This window comes from Manis javanica, chromosome 11, assembly GCF_040802235.1.
Source record: "Manis javanica isolate MJ-LG chromosome 11, MJ_LKY, whole genome shotgun sequence".
NCBI classification, from domain to species: domain Eukaryota; kingdom Metazoa; phylum Chordata; class Mammalia; order Pholidota; family Manidae; genus Manis; species Manis javanica.
The window spans coordinates 40,631,234-40,645,661 of record NC_133166.1 but is presented as its reverse complement, the minus strand read 5'-3'; the positions used below and the strand labels follow the sequence as shown (position 1 = coordinate 40,645,661).

The following is a 14,428-nucleotide window of genomic DNA, read 5'->3' as shown; positions in this document are numbered from 1 at the left end:
GCTGTGGACTCATCTATGAAGCCTACCCCTACCTTGCACGTTTCTCAAAGCTGAGCCAGGTTGGTAAAGCCATGAGACTGTTGGCACTGGAGACCCTGAGGGAGTCTGCTTTTCAGTGGGATGTCACATGCCTCAGCATCTTCATTGGTAAAGAAGTGCCTGCATTCCAGAGACGTGCTAGCAGAAGCTGAGACACCCAGTCTATTGTAAACTGGGTCAGAGCAATGAAATTCCTTTTGAATTTCTGGATAATCAATGATTCTGTTCTAATGAAGCCATGAATCAGAAAGGATTTGCATAAACTGAGTCCAACTTGGTGCCTCAACAAATAGCAAGTGGCAGACTATGCATTATATTATAGGACCTACCTAATGACCCCTTAGGTTACAAATAAACACAACCCTCTGAAAAGTCAAGTCAATCTTTAGGTCTTTCTAAAGAATCCTAGCTCCAAATATCATTGTAACCATGAAACCAAATAAATCAGGGCAGATACTCTGGTGGCATGGTTAGTCTGTCATTGATTCAAAGAACTACTCTTGGCTATCAATGCACTGTTTTCCTAGGAATTTTACCAAAATATAGCTCTCTCATGACCATGCACAGAGAGAAATCTCAGCCTAAGCTGACAACACTCCATGATAAAGTAGACATTTTTATATTTCAGAAGGCTCTTGAGCTGGGGGTCAAGAAATTATGGGCTGTCACCTGTTTTTTATAAATAAAATTTTATTGAAATACAATGACACCTACTTATTCATTTACCTATGGTCTGTGCTTCTTTTGCAATACAATGGCAGAGTTGAGTGATTGCAACAGAAAGCTTCTGGTCTACAAAGCTTTACCTATTTACTTTGTGGCCCTTCCCAAAAAAAAAACCTTCCAACTCTTGTGCTAGAGAAAAGAGAAAAAAGTAAAATGCAAGTAGGCTGAGCTAAACTACTGTGCTGCTGGCTTCTTAACTTTAGAAGCTTCAAAAGTAAGCCAAAAAGGATCTAACTCACTGGGTATTTGAGAATATGAACAAAAATTTGTGGTGGATATAGTTTCAAAATAATAGCTGTGAGTTTAGCTGGATTTGTTTTGTAAGACTTCAAATAAATTTTAGGTTTACCTAATCCATTTAATTTTGCAGGGTGAGAAAGAAGGTTCAGAAGAGAAGTGATATTTGACCTGGGGTTTGAAGAAATAAGAACAAATGTGAGAGAGAAGGGAATTCCAAGAAGAGGAAGCAAACAATGTCTGCCCTAAAATTTATCATTAGTTAGAGATTCCTTCTCTGAAGCTCTTTTGGTTGCAGGAACAATAAAGCTGCATACAATGTATGAGTAAGGATTCACTATACATCATGCTCTGTCAGATACAGAATTTGGACCATGGAAAGAGCTGCAAAGAATCCTTCCCAATCCCACTCATAAGAAAAAATGTAATAATAACGAGAATGATTACAGGAACTATCATTATCATTATTATAGGAACTATCATTTATTGAACACTTATCACAATCTAGGCATGATGCTAGGTCCTTAGGCACTATCCCACTTAATTGTCACAGCAGTCCTCTGAAGCAGATACTATTATTATCCTCATTTTGTAATTGACACGACTATGACTAAGAAAGAAAAATAGGATATGCAAGTTTCTAAGCAGCAGAGCCAAGATTTGGGCCCATGTTTTTATCAGAGTCTTCAGTAAACCCTCATGGCCCTCCACCCGCATCCAAGCACAGCCCCACCACCAAGGTCGCTTACCTCTGCAAACACTGCAGCACTGGCTCTCTGGGAGAATGTGATTCTTTTCTGAGCAGTTCAAAGGAGGGCATGCTTCTGTGATTTTTACTAGAACTCCACCCTGGAAGCCGAATAATCAGGAAACAAAAAAATGTTCATATTTTTTAGCCAGTGATACAAATATATAATGCTAATTGTTAACAGCCTGCAGTGATAACAAGCTGCAATAATTAACAGCACTCCCAGGAATTCCACAATAATGACAAAGTTGCAAATTAAATTGATGAGACTCTTGGAAGAGAAGGCAAATTTCTCTTTCTATATCAAAATAGCATCAGTCTCAGCAAATGATGTTTGAGTCCCTTCTGTGTGGCAGAAGATTGCAAACAGTAGCATGCTGGTAAACTTTTAAGTTGACTATTGGATGGGGGAAGCCTGGTTTGGAGGGTTTGCTGATTTCTGTGGTGTAAATACCCTGATGATGACCAATTTTGAACTACCAAAGCATCAGTCATCAGAATAGGAAAATTATGTACAATGAGCTTTCATGAGCTTTAAATAGCCACTTTCACCACTCCACTGCATCGCAAGCACTGTGAAACCAAAGATAAGACATCTTCCTTGCCCTTGATGAGCTCACAGTTTTAGAAGGAGAGAGAAAAAAAAACACTCTTAAATTAGAAACCATAGTACAGTACAGTGAGCCCTAAAAACTGTGCTCTAATTTAAGGTATGATAATGTGTCATTGGAGAATAACTAATTCTGCCCAGATGGGGACAGATTATAAGAAGATGCCACATTTGAGGAAACTTGAATAATGAAATAAAAGAATTTCCCAGCGGAGGAAACAGACAAGAACCAAGGTATATGGGTTTAAATGAGCTGAAAGAGGGTTGGTTAGATCAGTACTGGATTTTCCCTAGGTACATATATAATTGCTTACAGTAAAATTTTAAGTATTCAGCAGGTGAATCTTTTTGATCTCACTTCACCAAAGGTCCTCTTTGTTGACATTACTAGCATCTGTATTTAGTTATATTCTGAATTTTTTAAATAGTCCATTAATTACTACAAAAAAAAAGGTTTAAGAATCCCTTATTTTATCTAAAATGTTAAGTTTCTCTCTCCCATTCTTAAGAGGATATTTAAGTCACCCAAGAAGCAAGCCTGAGAAAGAGTGTCCCATTTAAGGCTACAAAGTAATTCTCAATGGAGATGAGAGAATAGAATGGAGCTGGATAGGGTGACACTGGGTTTCCCGTCTCCAAGAGGCCATCATTCCAATGGCCTCTTGGTCCACAGATTTAGCAGGAGGTCCCTTTCTATCAGTCACTTCCATTCTTAAATGTAAGCATACACATAACTTCAAATGGCAAATTTGATTTCCAACTACTCATCACTTGGAAACCTGTACCACAGCTTCCCCTACTTTCTTATAATTTTCAGCCAAGACAGTCCAGCCTCTAGCACTCCTTGTATAGTTTCTTCTCTCCCCCTTTGTCCTTCAGTTCTCCATCTGTCCCCAGTTACCTAGACCCCTTGCTTTGCTCCTGACTCTCTTAAAAGTGGTCCTAAGATCGGAGAATTGATCGTGCTATTCACCCACAGGCCTCTCTTTAGCTACATTCCATTCTCATCCCTCAATCCAGGCCACACTGGGTTAGCACCAGTCTTGAGGTCAGTGTGCTTATCTATCAGTTGTACCTTAATTTCTACAACAGGGAATCAAACCAATTATTACAAACCAAAAGATGTTAATGACCTTACTATCAGGAACATAAGCTAAAGGCAAAGGAAAATACAATGCTTAATTACTTAGCATTGTTGCCCTACTTCTACCCTTCAATATTAATACATGTAATCATTACCTACTGCCTCCCTGCATAAATAAGTGTGGCAGACCCTATAGGAGTCCTTGTATTCAGTTGGGTGCGCATCCCCCAGGTCCTGAATGCTTTGCTGCTAATGGCTCACCCTGCCACCCTCACAGGGTTGTCCCTGGGCACTAAAGCCACTTTGTCCATGCAGAGATCCAGAAGTTACCTACAAAGTCTCCATCACCCACCCCCACAGCCTGTGAATGACAGGCAGGGGAGGTGTTTTTCCCCTGAAGGGAGACAATAAATGGCTGGGAAACAACTTATGCTCCAGAACCCCTGGTGGAATCAGGCTATGCAATCTTGCCTTTCATCTCAAATCACACCCTTGCTCAGCTCCTTGCCCTTTCCCATCCTGCATCCCCCAACCCCTTGCTGGTTTCTCCTGAGAGCACTACCTTAATAATATCACTTGGACTGAAACCCTTAGCTCAGGGCCTGCATCTAAGAGAACCCAAACCAAGTCTCTAAGATAAATTTCACGCTTGCTGTCTAAAATCAAACTGTGAAAAGAGAGGATCTCCAGGAGGTGAGATTCTGGAAGGATTCCCATTCTCCTCCTTATATTTTTCCCTCTGTGCTCTAAATTCTATATCATGAGTATATATTTGCTCTGGTAAAAAAAAAATTTTAATGCTAGAGATATAAATAATCACTCATGAAAGGTTTTTTTTTTATAAAAAGGGCTTGCTTCTACTGGACCAATCAGACAATTCTAATCAACCTTTAACATATTTAATGAGTAAGATCATAACTCTGAAAGTTTAAATAGACAAACTCCTCTGCATAAATTTGAAAATAATAAGAACTGTGATTACAGTAGCATAAGTGCCACCAAATCCATTTAGTCCAGCCACATAATTAAGCACAAATATTTTTTAACTTTATTTTCAAAACTATCTCTAGTAAGAAGTACCTGATAATTAACATTTTCAAATCCTTGTGATCATGGTATGTTATTTTATGACCCCTGTTGGTGGAAAAATACAATTCTTCTATTTTTTCTCATTTAGAAAGACTGTTTCCATGTCATTGGTCAAATATGAATGCTTTCAAGGTCTTCACTAATCACTGTGCTTCAGTCTGAATTTCTACTAACAAAACTTGAAACTTCAAGTCTAAAAACTGTTATTGTACTAAAGGAATCTTGCAGGATAACAATATAATAACTGGACAGAATTGAGCAGAACTGTTAGAAGAGTTTATACATCTTGATTTTTAAAAATCCATACATTAACTCCTACAAACACTTGGTGAAAATATATGAAACAAGTTTTTTCTTGTCTTATTGGTGTTACAGAAGCCTTAAAAGGGTCTCAGGAAAATGGAAATGGATGAATCTCCAAGCAGCCTTTTGTAAATTGGGGATCTGGATTTGAATCACAGAACACAGAAAATTATTTAATTATTCATTCAATTCCCCCAAGAGTAGTACTTATGTAAAGTCATTTTAGATGTCTAGGCAAGCAGTTAATTCATTACATAAAACAGGTGCTATAGGGCATTAGGGCTTAACATGGTGAGAAACGCTGCCGGAGAGGGACCTGAGGTCCCCCCATCCTACACCCATCACCCTCTCCCCCTGCTGACAGCATCCATTACGTGTGTCCCAAGGTTATTCTATCCCCTTTTATAAATGCTACTACCTTAATCAGGGGAATCAATGAGTCATACATACCCTAACCAATCTGGTATTGTTAGACTGAAAAGTGGTAATTTAATCCTTCTGAATCTACCCTTCTGAAATTCAGAAATGAGAATTATTTCCAAATAAGCATAACACCATCAGCAGTGGCAGCAGAGAGGCTGAGAGGAGCCTTTGCAGGCAGCTCACACAGGTTCAGATCCTAGCTAGCTCACTTACTAGCTATGTGACTTTGATCTTCTGTGCCTCTCTTTCCCCATCTGTAAAATGGGGATAACAACAGTAACTACCTCATAGGGTTATTATGAGATTTATATGCAATAATATCTTTGAAATGTTTTAAATAGTGTCCAGTAAATACTAATGCTCAGAAAATGTTAGGTACTGTCAATAACCCTTCTTTCTGTACACACAGTAATGATTTAATAAATAACTAAAGAAAATAAATGAGTAACTTTTACAAAGAGGATGAAATTATTCACACACACACACATACACACAAACCACTTGTGCAAAGAGAATAATCTGTCTGCCCCAACTTCTTTCTAAATTGTAAAACCAAAAACAGTAGAAGATGAACCAAAGGGTGTGGAGCATCTACAAAACGTCATAACAATCACAAGTGCTATTCAAATAAGCTGGCATTTAAACCTAAGCCCCTATCTTCTAGAGATCTCAACTGGTGTCTGCCTTGATCCTCCCTAATAACAGAAATCGAGTCATAATTGTGACCCTTGCAAGTGTCACCCACTGTTTCAAAATGTAACGGAGGTTGCTACTTGTAAGTGACAGATACATGGAAGATACTGGGATCACTGGCAGAACACACAAAACCGCCTTCAGTCCTCCCAGCCTCCCCTGAGGTAGGAGAAAACAGGAAGGGATTTAGAATCCGAATTGTCTCCCTTCCCACAGTGAAACAATATACAGAAAACATGACATCTGTCTCACATTCAGGGAGGACATGTATGGACATGTGGAATAAGAAAAGCTCATGTTCACTGAGGACTTACTTTGTGACAAGCGCTCTACCAAATTCTTCACATGCTTTATCTCATTTAATCTGCCTAACATCCATGTGTAGTGACGTACTGACTCTCGGTTGGAGACCAGCCCCCAAGCTCCCTGACTCTCAGATCTAGGAGCCTGTCTTGGTCACGAGATCACACAGCCCTTGCTGTCACACCATCCCTGCCTCTGCCATAGACTAGGTAGTGCCTACACTGTACCCACTCGTGCAGAAAGACCATCATACCTGCCTACCAACCAAACCGTCAGGACCCATGGAGTCTCTGGCATTCTCAGTGGCAGCCAAGACAGAGGGAATGGGAAATCCAATAGGAGGAGTTCAAGGGAGGTAACCCCTGGGCAGATTTTGGCCAGTGAGAGGCAAGAGGCAGGAAACAGCCTTCTCTCTCCCCCAAACCCCATAAAGAGCTGGATTCAAGTTCCTTGAGAGTTTCTACAGGTCTCTAAATGCCTCACTCCCTTCACTCTTTAAAACACATTCCTTTCTTTTCTCCAGAGGTGTGAGGAAAAGCAAATGAAATGACACAGGTATCAGCACATGCCAAGATGATCTATTCTGAGACACAGGGACTCCAGGCAGTCTCTCTGGAGATGCCCCACAAAGCCAGCTGTGCTCTGCAATGGACCAGCGTGGATCTGCGCCCCCTCACCCCCACCCCCGCCTCTCCTTCCTCCATCTCGCTCTTGCATTCTAGGATAGCATCAAACCCATGTAACTACAGGGCTAGCTCCCGCACTTTATCCACCACTCTTTAAATATTCCCTCCCTTCCCAGACCACCCATTCCACCTCAAAGCACTCTATCCCTGCATCCTACTTTGTGCTTTTTACATAGAATTTGGCATATACTGTATATTTATTTTCTGTCTCCCCCACTAAACTGAAAGTTCTATGAAGACATAGAACTTTTGTTCACTATTGCATACCCAGAATCTAGTGTAAGGTTGGTACAAAGCAGTTGCTCAGTGCCTGTTTGCTGAATGATTACTGAATAAGACCTCTGGTTCTACACATCTTATTTCAAGAAACACATGGAAGGCAGCAGGCAGGAGACAGATGCACATTCTAACATTTCATCAGATACCTGGGAGTAGAGATGGCATGTCCATAGTCAGTATCACAGAGTCATTTCTCCAACACAACTCAAAGCCCTTCCCCAGGGCCACCTGCCAACCTCCTGACTCATGGGAGCTGCTATCTCCCTTCCCCCTCTCACATTCTTCCCTTAATAACTTCTCCCAAGGCTCCCTGAGCCACAGCCAACCACAGGCTAACCACACAGTGACAGTGGCTGGGACCTCCCCACCCTATACTCCAGGAAACCACAGAACCCTTCTTCCCAGAGACCCACTCAGGTCAACATGCCTCACTTCATAATCCTATCCAAGCCCACTTATCTATCTGTTAATCCCCTACAAGTGACAGGGACCGCAAGATTGAAACTTACTCGGCATTCCCGACAGCTCTTGGTTAAAATCCGCTGGCCTTCTGCAAGGACTTTTCCTCCATAGATACATTTTGCTGTAATAAAACAGAAAAATGGATTAGTTGTGTTATGCAGCAAAATGACCTCAGAGGTGCCATCCAACTACAACAGATTTCACAGAACATAGTAGGTCAAAGGAGACTCATATACGTTCCATTTTATCAGAACCTCAACCACAGTGCAGAAGGGTGCCATTTTTCCCTCATGTAATCATGGGAAGTGTATGTCATTAGCCCATCTATTCCTGAAAAGCTCAGAGACAGCTGAGAAATACAGGCCAAGCCAGTAAAATGTTGTATCAATGTACTAGAGAGTGCCTTTGGAAAGGCGAGCTTAACAGACTCATCGGGAGGGCATGGAATACAGACAGGCCTTGCAGAAAAGTGAAGAGAAGCATAAACAGAGCTCACAGCACTTAGTTTAGATTTCACTGGGACTCAGTCTTCAAGTCAGCTTGCTGACTCACTTTTAAGCAAGTGCAGAATATATTAAATTGATATGACCCTAATGTGTCTCTCCAGTTTCTCCAGCCACATCAGCAGGAACAGAGAAGTGAAGGCCTGATCACCTCTTCTCCTGCACAGATGAGGACCTTCTAGCTCTAGTCCTCAGGAGAAATGAAAGCATGCACTCAAAGAATCTCTACCACTAACTCACCGCCTTATAAAAGTCACCTCACCTCTCAGAGCCTCCATTTCTATACCTATTAAAAACCTATTTAAAGTTAATTAAATTTGATGGTTTCCCAGGACTATACTCTTCCAACTCTCACAGAACGTCCAAGTATGAGGGAACTTAGCAATCAAGCTGTCCGATTCTCTCTTTAGCCACAGGAAGAAGAAAACCTAGAGAGAGTGGCTTAATATCATGGTTCCGCAGTGGGTGCTGTGATGTGCTACTCAAATCCTCCTCGAGGGCCAAAGGACACATTCCTGCAGCTGCTGGGACAATTAACAACTAATATCTCTCAGCTGAAAGTGATCTAGAACTTGACTGAAGAGAACCACCTTACCCAAGGTCAAGTCCCTCAGGATGGTCCACATTCAGTGAATGGCTGATGACAGTGATACAAAGTCCTGGTCTCTTGCCTCAACTAGAGATAACTCTGAAAGGTCATTCCAGCTCCAGAACTCTCTGAGGTATTTGTTTTTACTACATTGTGTCAATCTTCTGCCTAATTCTGCTTCCTTCACTATCTCACTCCCACTCCAGAACTGATCCTGATCTGCCAACTTCCCAATAAAGTACAAGCAAATTCCCCCTTCAGTCTGTTTCCCTCAGAACCTCACCTGCAGTAGCTCAGCTCTAACTCAACTCTGTTCTGCTCTAGCATCTACTCATAGAGAATGGCACCAGTATCCACCCCAGTACCCACACCCCACTACTTGGGGTCCTTCTAACCACACCCTCTCCCCCAACTCCACGTCCAATCAGTACCCAAATCCTAGCAGCGCTCCAACAAGCTTCTCAAGTCACCCTGCTCTTGTCCATTCCACACCACCTGTTACTGTCTCTGTTCAGACTATCACCATGTCTCCTCATTGGTATACCAGAATTTCCTCCACGTTCTGGTTTCAGTCTTATCCAGTCCTTCTCCATACAACAGGCAGACATATTTTAAGTGCAGATATGAGGCCCTGCTTTAAAACCATTATGGGTTCCTAATGCCCTCAACATACAGGTCCAAACAAAAATATGGTCCAAATTCCTTAATTCAGCACACAAGGTCACTCATGTGGCTCCTCCTTCTCTCTCAAGCTTCATAGCTCATCCATTCCCATGCCTTCACTCACCCACTCAAACATCCACGCCTCCACACACACTAGCCGTGTTTCTCTCCTGCTTCTGTCATTCGCATACACTGTCCTCTTCTCCAGATACACTGAGCCTTTTCCACCTTCTCCTGGCAACCGCCCGTCCTATACACCCATCAGTTTCAACTTAGGCCTGACTTCTTAAAATCAACCACTGGTCAACTGCCTTCACTCTGGGCTCCCATTGTACTATGAACCTAATCATAACACAACACCTACCACATTTTATCTCAACTGCCCATTTCATTACACATCTCCCCTGCTAACTGTACCCTTACAGAACCCCTCCATGAGGGTAGGGACTACGTCTATTCACATTTTTATCTCCAGCCCCAAGCTCAGTGTCTCTCTGGGCTGATTGTTAGTAGTAAGTAATTTTAAGATTAATGTGCCTTCAGTCAATAGCAAAACCCACTCAAATTTCTTAATTTCCAGGTAAGAGTTCTGCTATTTGATATAATTCCAAACATTAAAAACATATAGCAAGGGTTTTAAAACAAAAACAGCAATGACAAAAGTAAAGAATCAGTACAATTTTCTAGATCAGCCTGTTCTTCCCTTCATTGAAAAAAACATTATCCCTTCTCATCTTTTATGCCTCAATTTTCTTGATAAATTAGTTGATCTGACTCATTGGTCCTAATGATAAACATGGATTCCCCAATTTACTTGCACAGGGAGATCACATCTCCAAGGGCCTGAATTCCTGTCTAATAAACTCTCTCACTCCCAAACGCAGCTGCTGCCACATTGGCGAGATGGCTTGCTCCAGAGTGACAGATCTGCTAAATGCACTCCTGTCAGATCTGCCATCTGCACCTGCTTCTTGGTCCAGGCTGGGAAGCAAAGACTTTTCTTCCTCATTTTGCCCCTTGCCGCCCACACAGTGCACACTTGCTACCCTGACCTAAGACATTCGCCAGCTTGCTCTCCCTCTCAGAGACTCATCCCAGAATTCCTCCTGAGATAGGAATGTCTTACTATTTACATTCTCACCACACATGACAGGCACACATCCATCCCTCAAACCCATCCGTCTGGTATAAAAATTAAATGACCACTGAACTTTATGCCCTTACACAGCAGGGTGCATTCGGGGCTGCAAATGATTTCAATGTGAGGCTGCGTGCCTCGGCCATTGGCAGCTCTGGCACTCATGCAGGATGCGTGTGTGATCACAACAGCAACAATCAACTAAATTATCTTAGGTCAGCTTTCGGGGTCACCATTGGAGGTCAACAGAATTCCCCCTGCTTTCTCATTCTCACCCCACTTCTCTAACAGTGCCCCTCCATCCTTCCACTGCCCTCCACACACCTAAGATCAGTCCACATCATCCAACCTCTGGATCTACAGCCAACAGGCTTATTTTTGATGTCTGAGGAAATTCAGGCATAAAGTGAGTCAGGCCCTGGTGCCTTTGGCAAGGACATCTGGGACTCCAGTCCAGCAGCTTTCAGTATGAGTAGAGATGTAAATGGATACCTGAAGCCCTTCACATCACACTTGGGGACATGCACATTAGAATATTTCACAGTGTCAGACCATGACATTGAAACCGGATGTCAACATACACTTCATGATGTCAGAAACAAACAGACTGGGGATTTAGAGAAATAGTTATGCAGTTGTATCTTCTTGCACCCACAGACATCAGGCCCTTTAAAATTCGGACTTGATTGCTCTCATGCAATGACTGGACACTTTTGCCATCTGGGTACACACTGAATAAACACTCATCAGGTCTGAATTGGCACCCCTGTCAGATGTGGATATGAGGCTGCTCTGTCTTTATTTAGGTATCTGTGTACACATTCCAGCCATCTCTTGGCACTCAGAGGCTTAGAATATCAAAATCAGCATCCTGTATTACACTTTAAAGGAGAGTGGCAGATCAGAAAGGCTGAACCCCCAAGGATCTATCCTCCCTCGAAAAGCTGATTCACAGACCTGGCTTCAGATACCACCTCTCTGAGCAAGACGCCCACATCAAGCTGGTTGTCCCTCAGGCATCTGCAAACCACATACAGCAAACAGAATGTATCACTCCCCCGAACTACTTCTACCACCTGCCTTATTTCTGTTAATCATACTGTGAGTCTCCCACCGGCTCTTGTTCAAACCTGGCAACTTCTCCCATACAGAAGCTCTGTCTCTGATTCATCTGCCTTGTGCAAAAAAAAAAAAAAAAAAAAAAAATTTCTTAGAGTTCCTACTCATATACCAGGTCTTTGGCTGTCACATCCATCCCTTCCTTTTCATCTTCCCAGGCAATGCCTGCCTATGGACCTTATCACCTTCACCTGGAATATGTCTGCATTCCATACTCAGCCACCCTGTCTCTTCTCTTGATGAAATGGACTTTGTAAAAGCCCTTCCTTGATTATTTCATGTTACTTTAAAATCTTGCTTTTGAATACCAAAACCAATACTGTGTTTACTTGTGATTTTTGCAAATGAAATTCCCTTTGGCAGGTGTGTTCTTACCCACTCTGTCCACTTGGTAACCTCCTATTCATTCATCAACACCCTACTTAGCTATTCCACTATGAAGTTTTTCTAATATATGCACACACAAGTTTCTAACAGAGTTAGTCACTCCCTTCTGTGTTCTACTTCTTGCATCATGCACACATTACACAATGCTCTGTGTTGTAACAAGGTGGTGCATTCATCACCATGGACAGCAGAGGCTAGGGAGATAGGTTAAGAGTGTCAGTTCCATAGCCAGACTATCTGGGTTTCATTTTGGCTCCATCAAAGTCAAGACCTTGGACAAGTTACTACTACTACCCTCCATGCTCCACTTCCTCATCTGTAAAATGAGAATAGTAGGTCTATGACTTTGAGTTGTTCAAAGAATTAAATGAATTAATACACATAAAAGGGCTTTACACAGTGCCTTCCACAGAACTGCATGATCCATATGGGCCTGCTTGCTGTTATACTGTCAACACTGCTGAGAATGCTGAGAGAAGAACCTAAGTAAGGATGACTGAATGAATTCAATGGAACATGATTAGCATCACCCATCCCCAGACCACCTTTGCAGCTTTATTTCTTACCTTAACTTCTTACTTTACTTCTCTTACTTTATTTCTTACTTTACCTTATCACCTACAGGAACCATTGGTTATCAAACAGACTATCTCCCTCTCCTTCTACCACATCTTTTTCTTTGCAAATGCTGTTTTGCATAGCTGAAGATTCCCTCTCCATCCTCCTCCCTCTCTCTCATCTCTGATATTTCTCAAATTCGTCTACCAAAAAACTACAGATTCCACTACACCACTCTCTGGAAATTCTAATTTATCAGGTCAGAGTGGGGCCCTGAGAACCTCTAGCTTAAGAAGTTCAACAGGTGATTATAATAGAACAAGCACCCAAGAAATGCTTGAGGAATGACACTCCCACACCACCTCCCGGAACTGCCATGCCTACAGCTAGGAACGCAAAAGGCTCTCCTGAATTTTCCCTGATGCCTCCAAAACAGAAGAACGCCTTGGTATCAGGTCCTGACCGTCTGCCATGAAATCTATCTTGTTCTTAGGGTCTGGGCCTCTTGATCAAAACAGAAGGACAAACTGCTTTTTTCAGGCCATGAACTGATACACAAACACTTAAACCAAGTCCTTCCTATTTCCAAGTGGATGCCCTCATCTGCAAGCGCTGCAGATCCTGAGGCCGTGACGGGGGCACGAACACCTAGCAGACAAAACAATTTGCTCTGATGTATTGGCTCCTTTTGCCTAAGCCAGATCCATACCTCTTCTCAGAGTCCCCAGAACACTGCTCTACCCAAGCCCAGAAGGTAGCTTAGGTACTCTTACCTGAAAGAGACAACCTACATAAATATTCTCTATCCTTTTTCTGATGTGAAGATACTTGAAACTTCTAGAAATTCTACCAACTAGTGTTGGAACTCTGCTTCATCAGTCCTCATTCTCCTGCCCACCATCCCACTGCTCAACCCAACAACAGTCATCTTCGAGGGGGCTAGAAACATTTAGCTTGGCTTCAATTCAGCCAGGGCCCGCCATCCACATCCCCAACTCTCCCGAACACCCTCCCACAAGCCATTCATCTGTCTTCTAATTATGCCCCATCCCCATGCCCAATGTGATTGCACTTACCATTCTGGACCCTGTAAATCACATATCTAATTTGAAAGTGAGCCCCCCAAAATTGAAGGGGCTTATTTATCACTATTCCAGGCACCAGCACTTGGTAATTGCTAATAAATATTCTGCTAAAAACCCTAATTTATTTGAATTACCATTTTCTTAAGCTACAAACATTTCAAACTACCAATCAGAGTTGAAAAAATAAATACTCCCTATCTAAATTGCTATGAATTCCATACAAGACAAAAAGCATACCCACATTTTAGTTAGCCTGGGTGTCAGCATCTTGTTAAAACTGGGTAACTTTCTAAAATATTTTTTTTAAACTTACAACTCTCAAATGAATTGGAATAAAGAAAAATGACAACCTCACACACTCCTAGTGAGAGAATGATTTTATAATATATATCAAGGGCCTTGAAAATGTCAGTCTTTGGCCCACTCCTTTACTCTGCAGAATTCTGAGAATATAAATACAAAAACGTGTTTTCTACATGAGACATGTTATTGGAGAGTAATTTATAATAGTGAAAACTGGTTAAATAAATTATGTAATAACCAAATAATGGAACACTATGAAGCTTATTAAAATGGGGTTATAAAGAGGATTTTAAAACATAAGAATACACTTAAGTGATAATGGTGAGCCAAAAAAGTAGGATAAAGTTCATCTGCACAATAAGATCTCAACCGTACACAAAGTAGAAATTTTTAAAAAACAA

At 41.8% G+C, this 14,428-nt stretch overlaps 1 protein-coding gene across 2 annotated transcripts in view; it reads right to left on the bottom strand.

Moving 5' to 3' along the window:
• The window catches only part of NELL1 (neural EGFL like 1), an 865,070-nt gene that overhangs the window by 642,514 nt on the left and 208,128 nt on the right, over positions 1-14,428 (bottom strand). For both annotated transcript variants that reach the window (XM_037027141.2, XM_073216324.1), the window contains exons 10-11: positions 7,730-7,803; positions 1,752-1,851 (exon numbers count right to left, since the gene is read on the bottom strand). In XM_037027141.2, the coding sequence (XP_036883036.2) occupies positions 1,752-1,851; positions 7,730-7,803 (174 nt within the window). The remainder of the gene's footprint in view (positions 1-1,751; positions 1,852-7,729; positions 7,804-14,428) is intronic.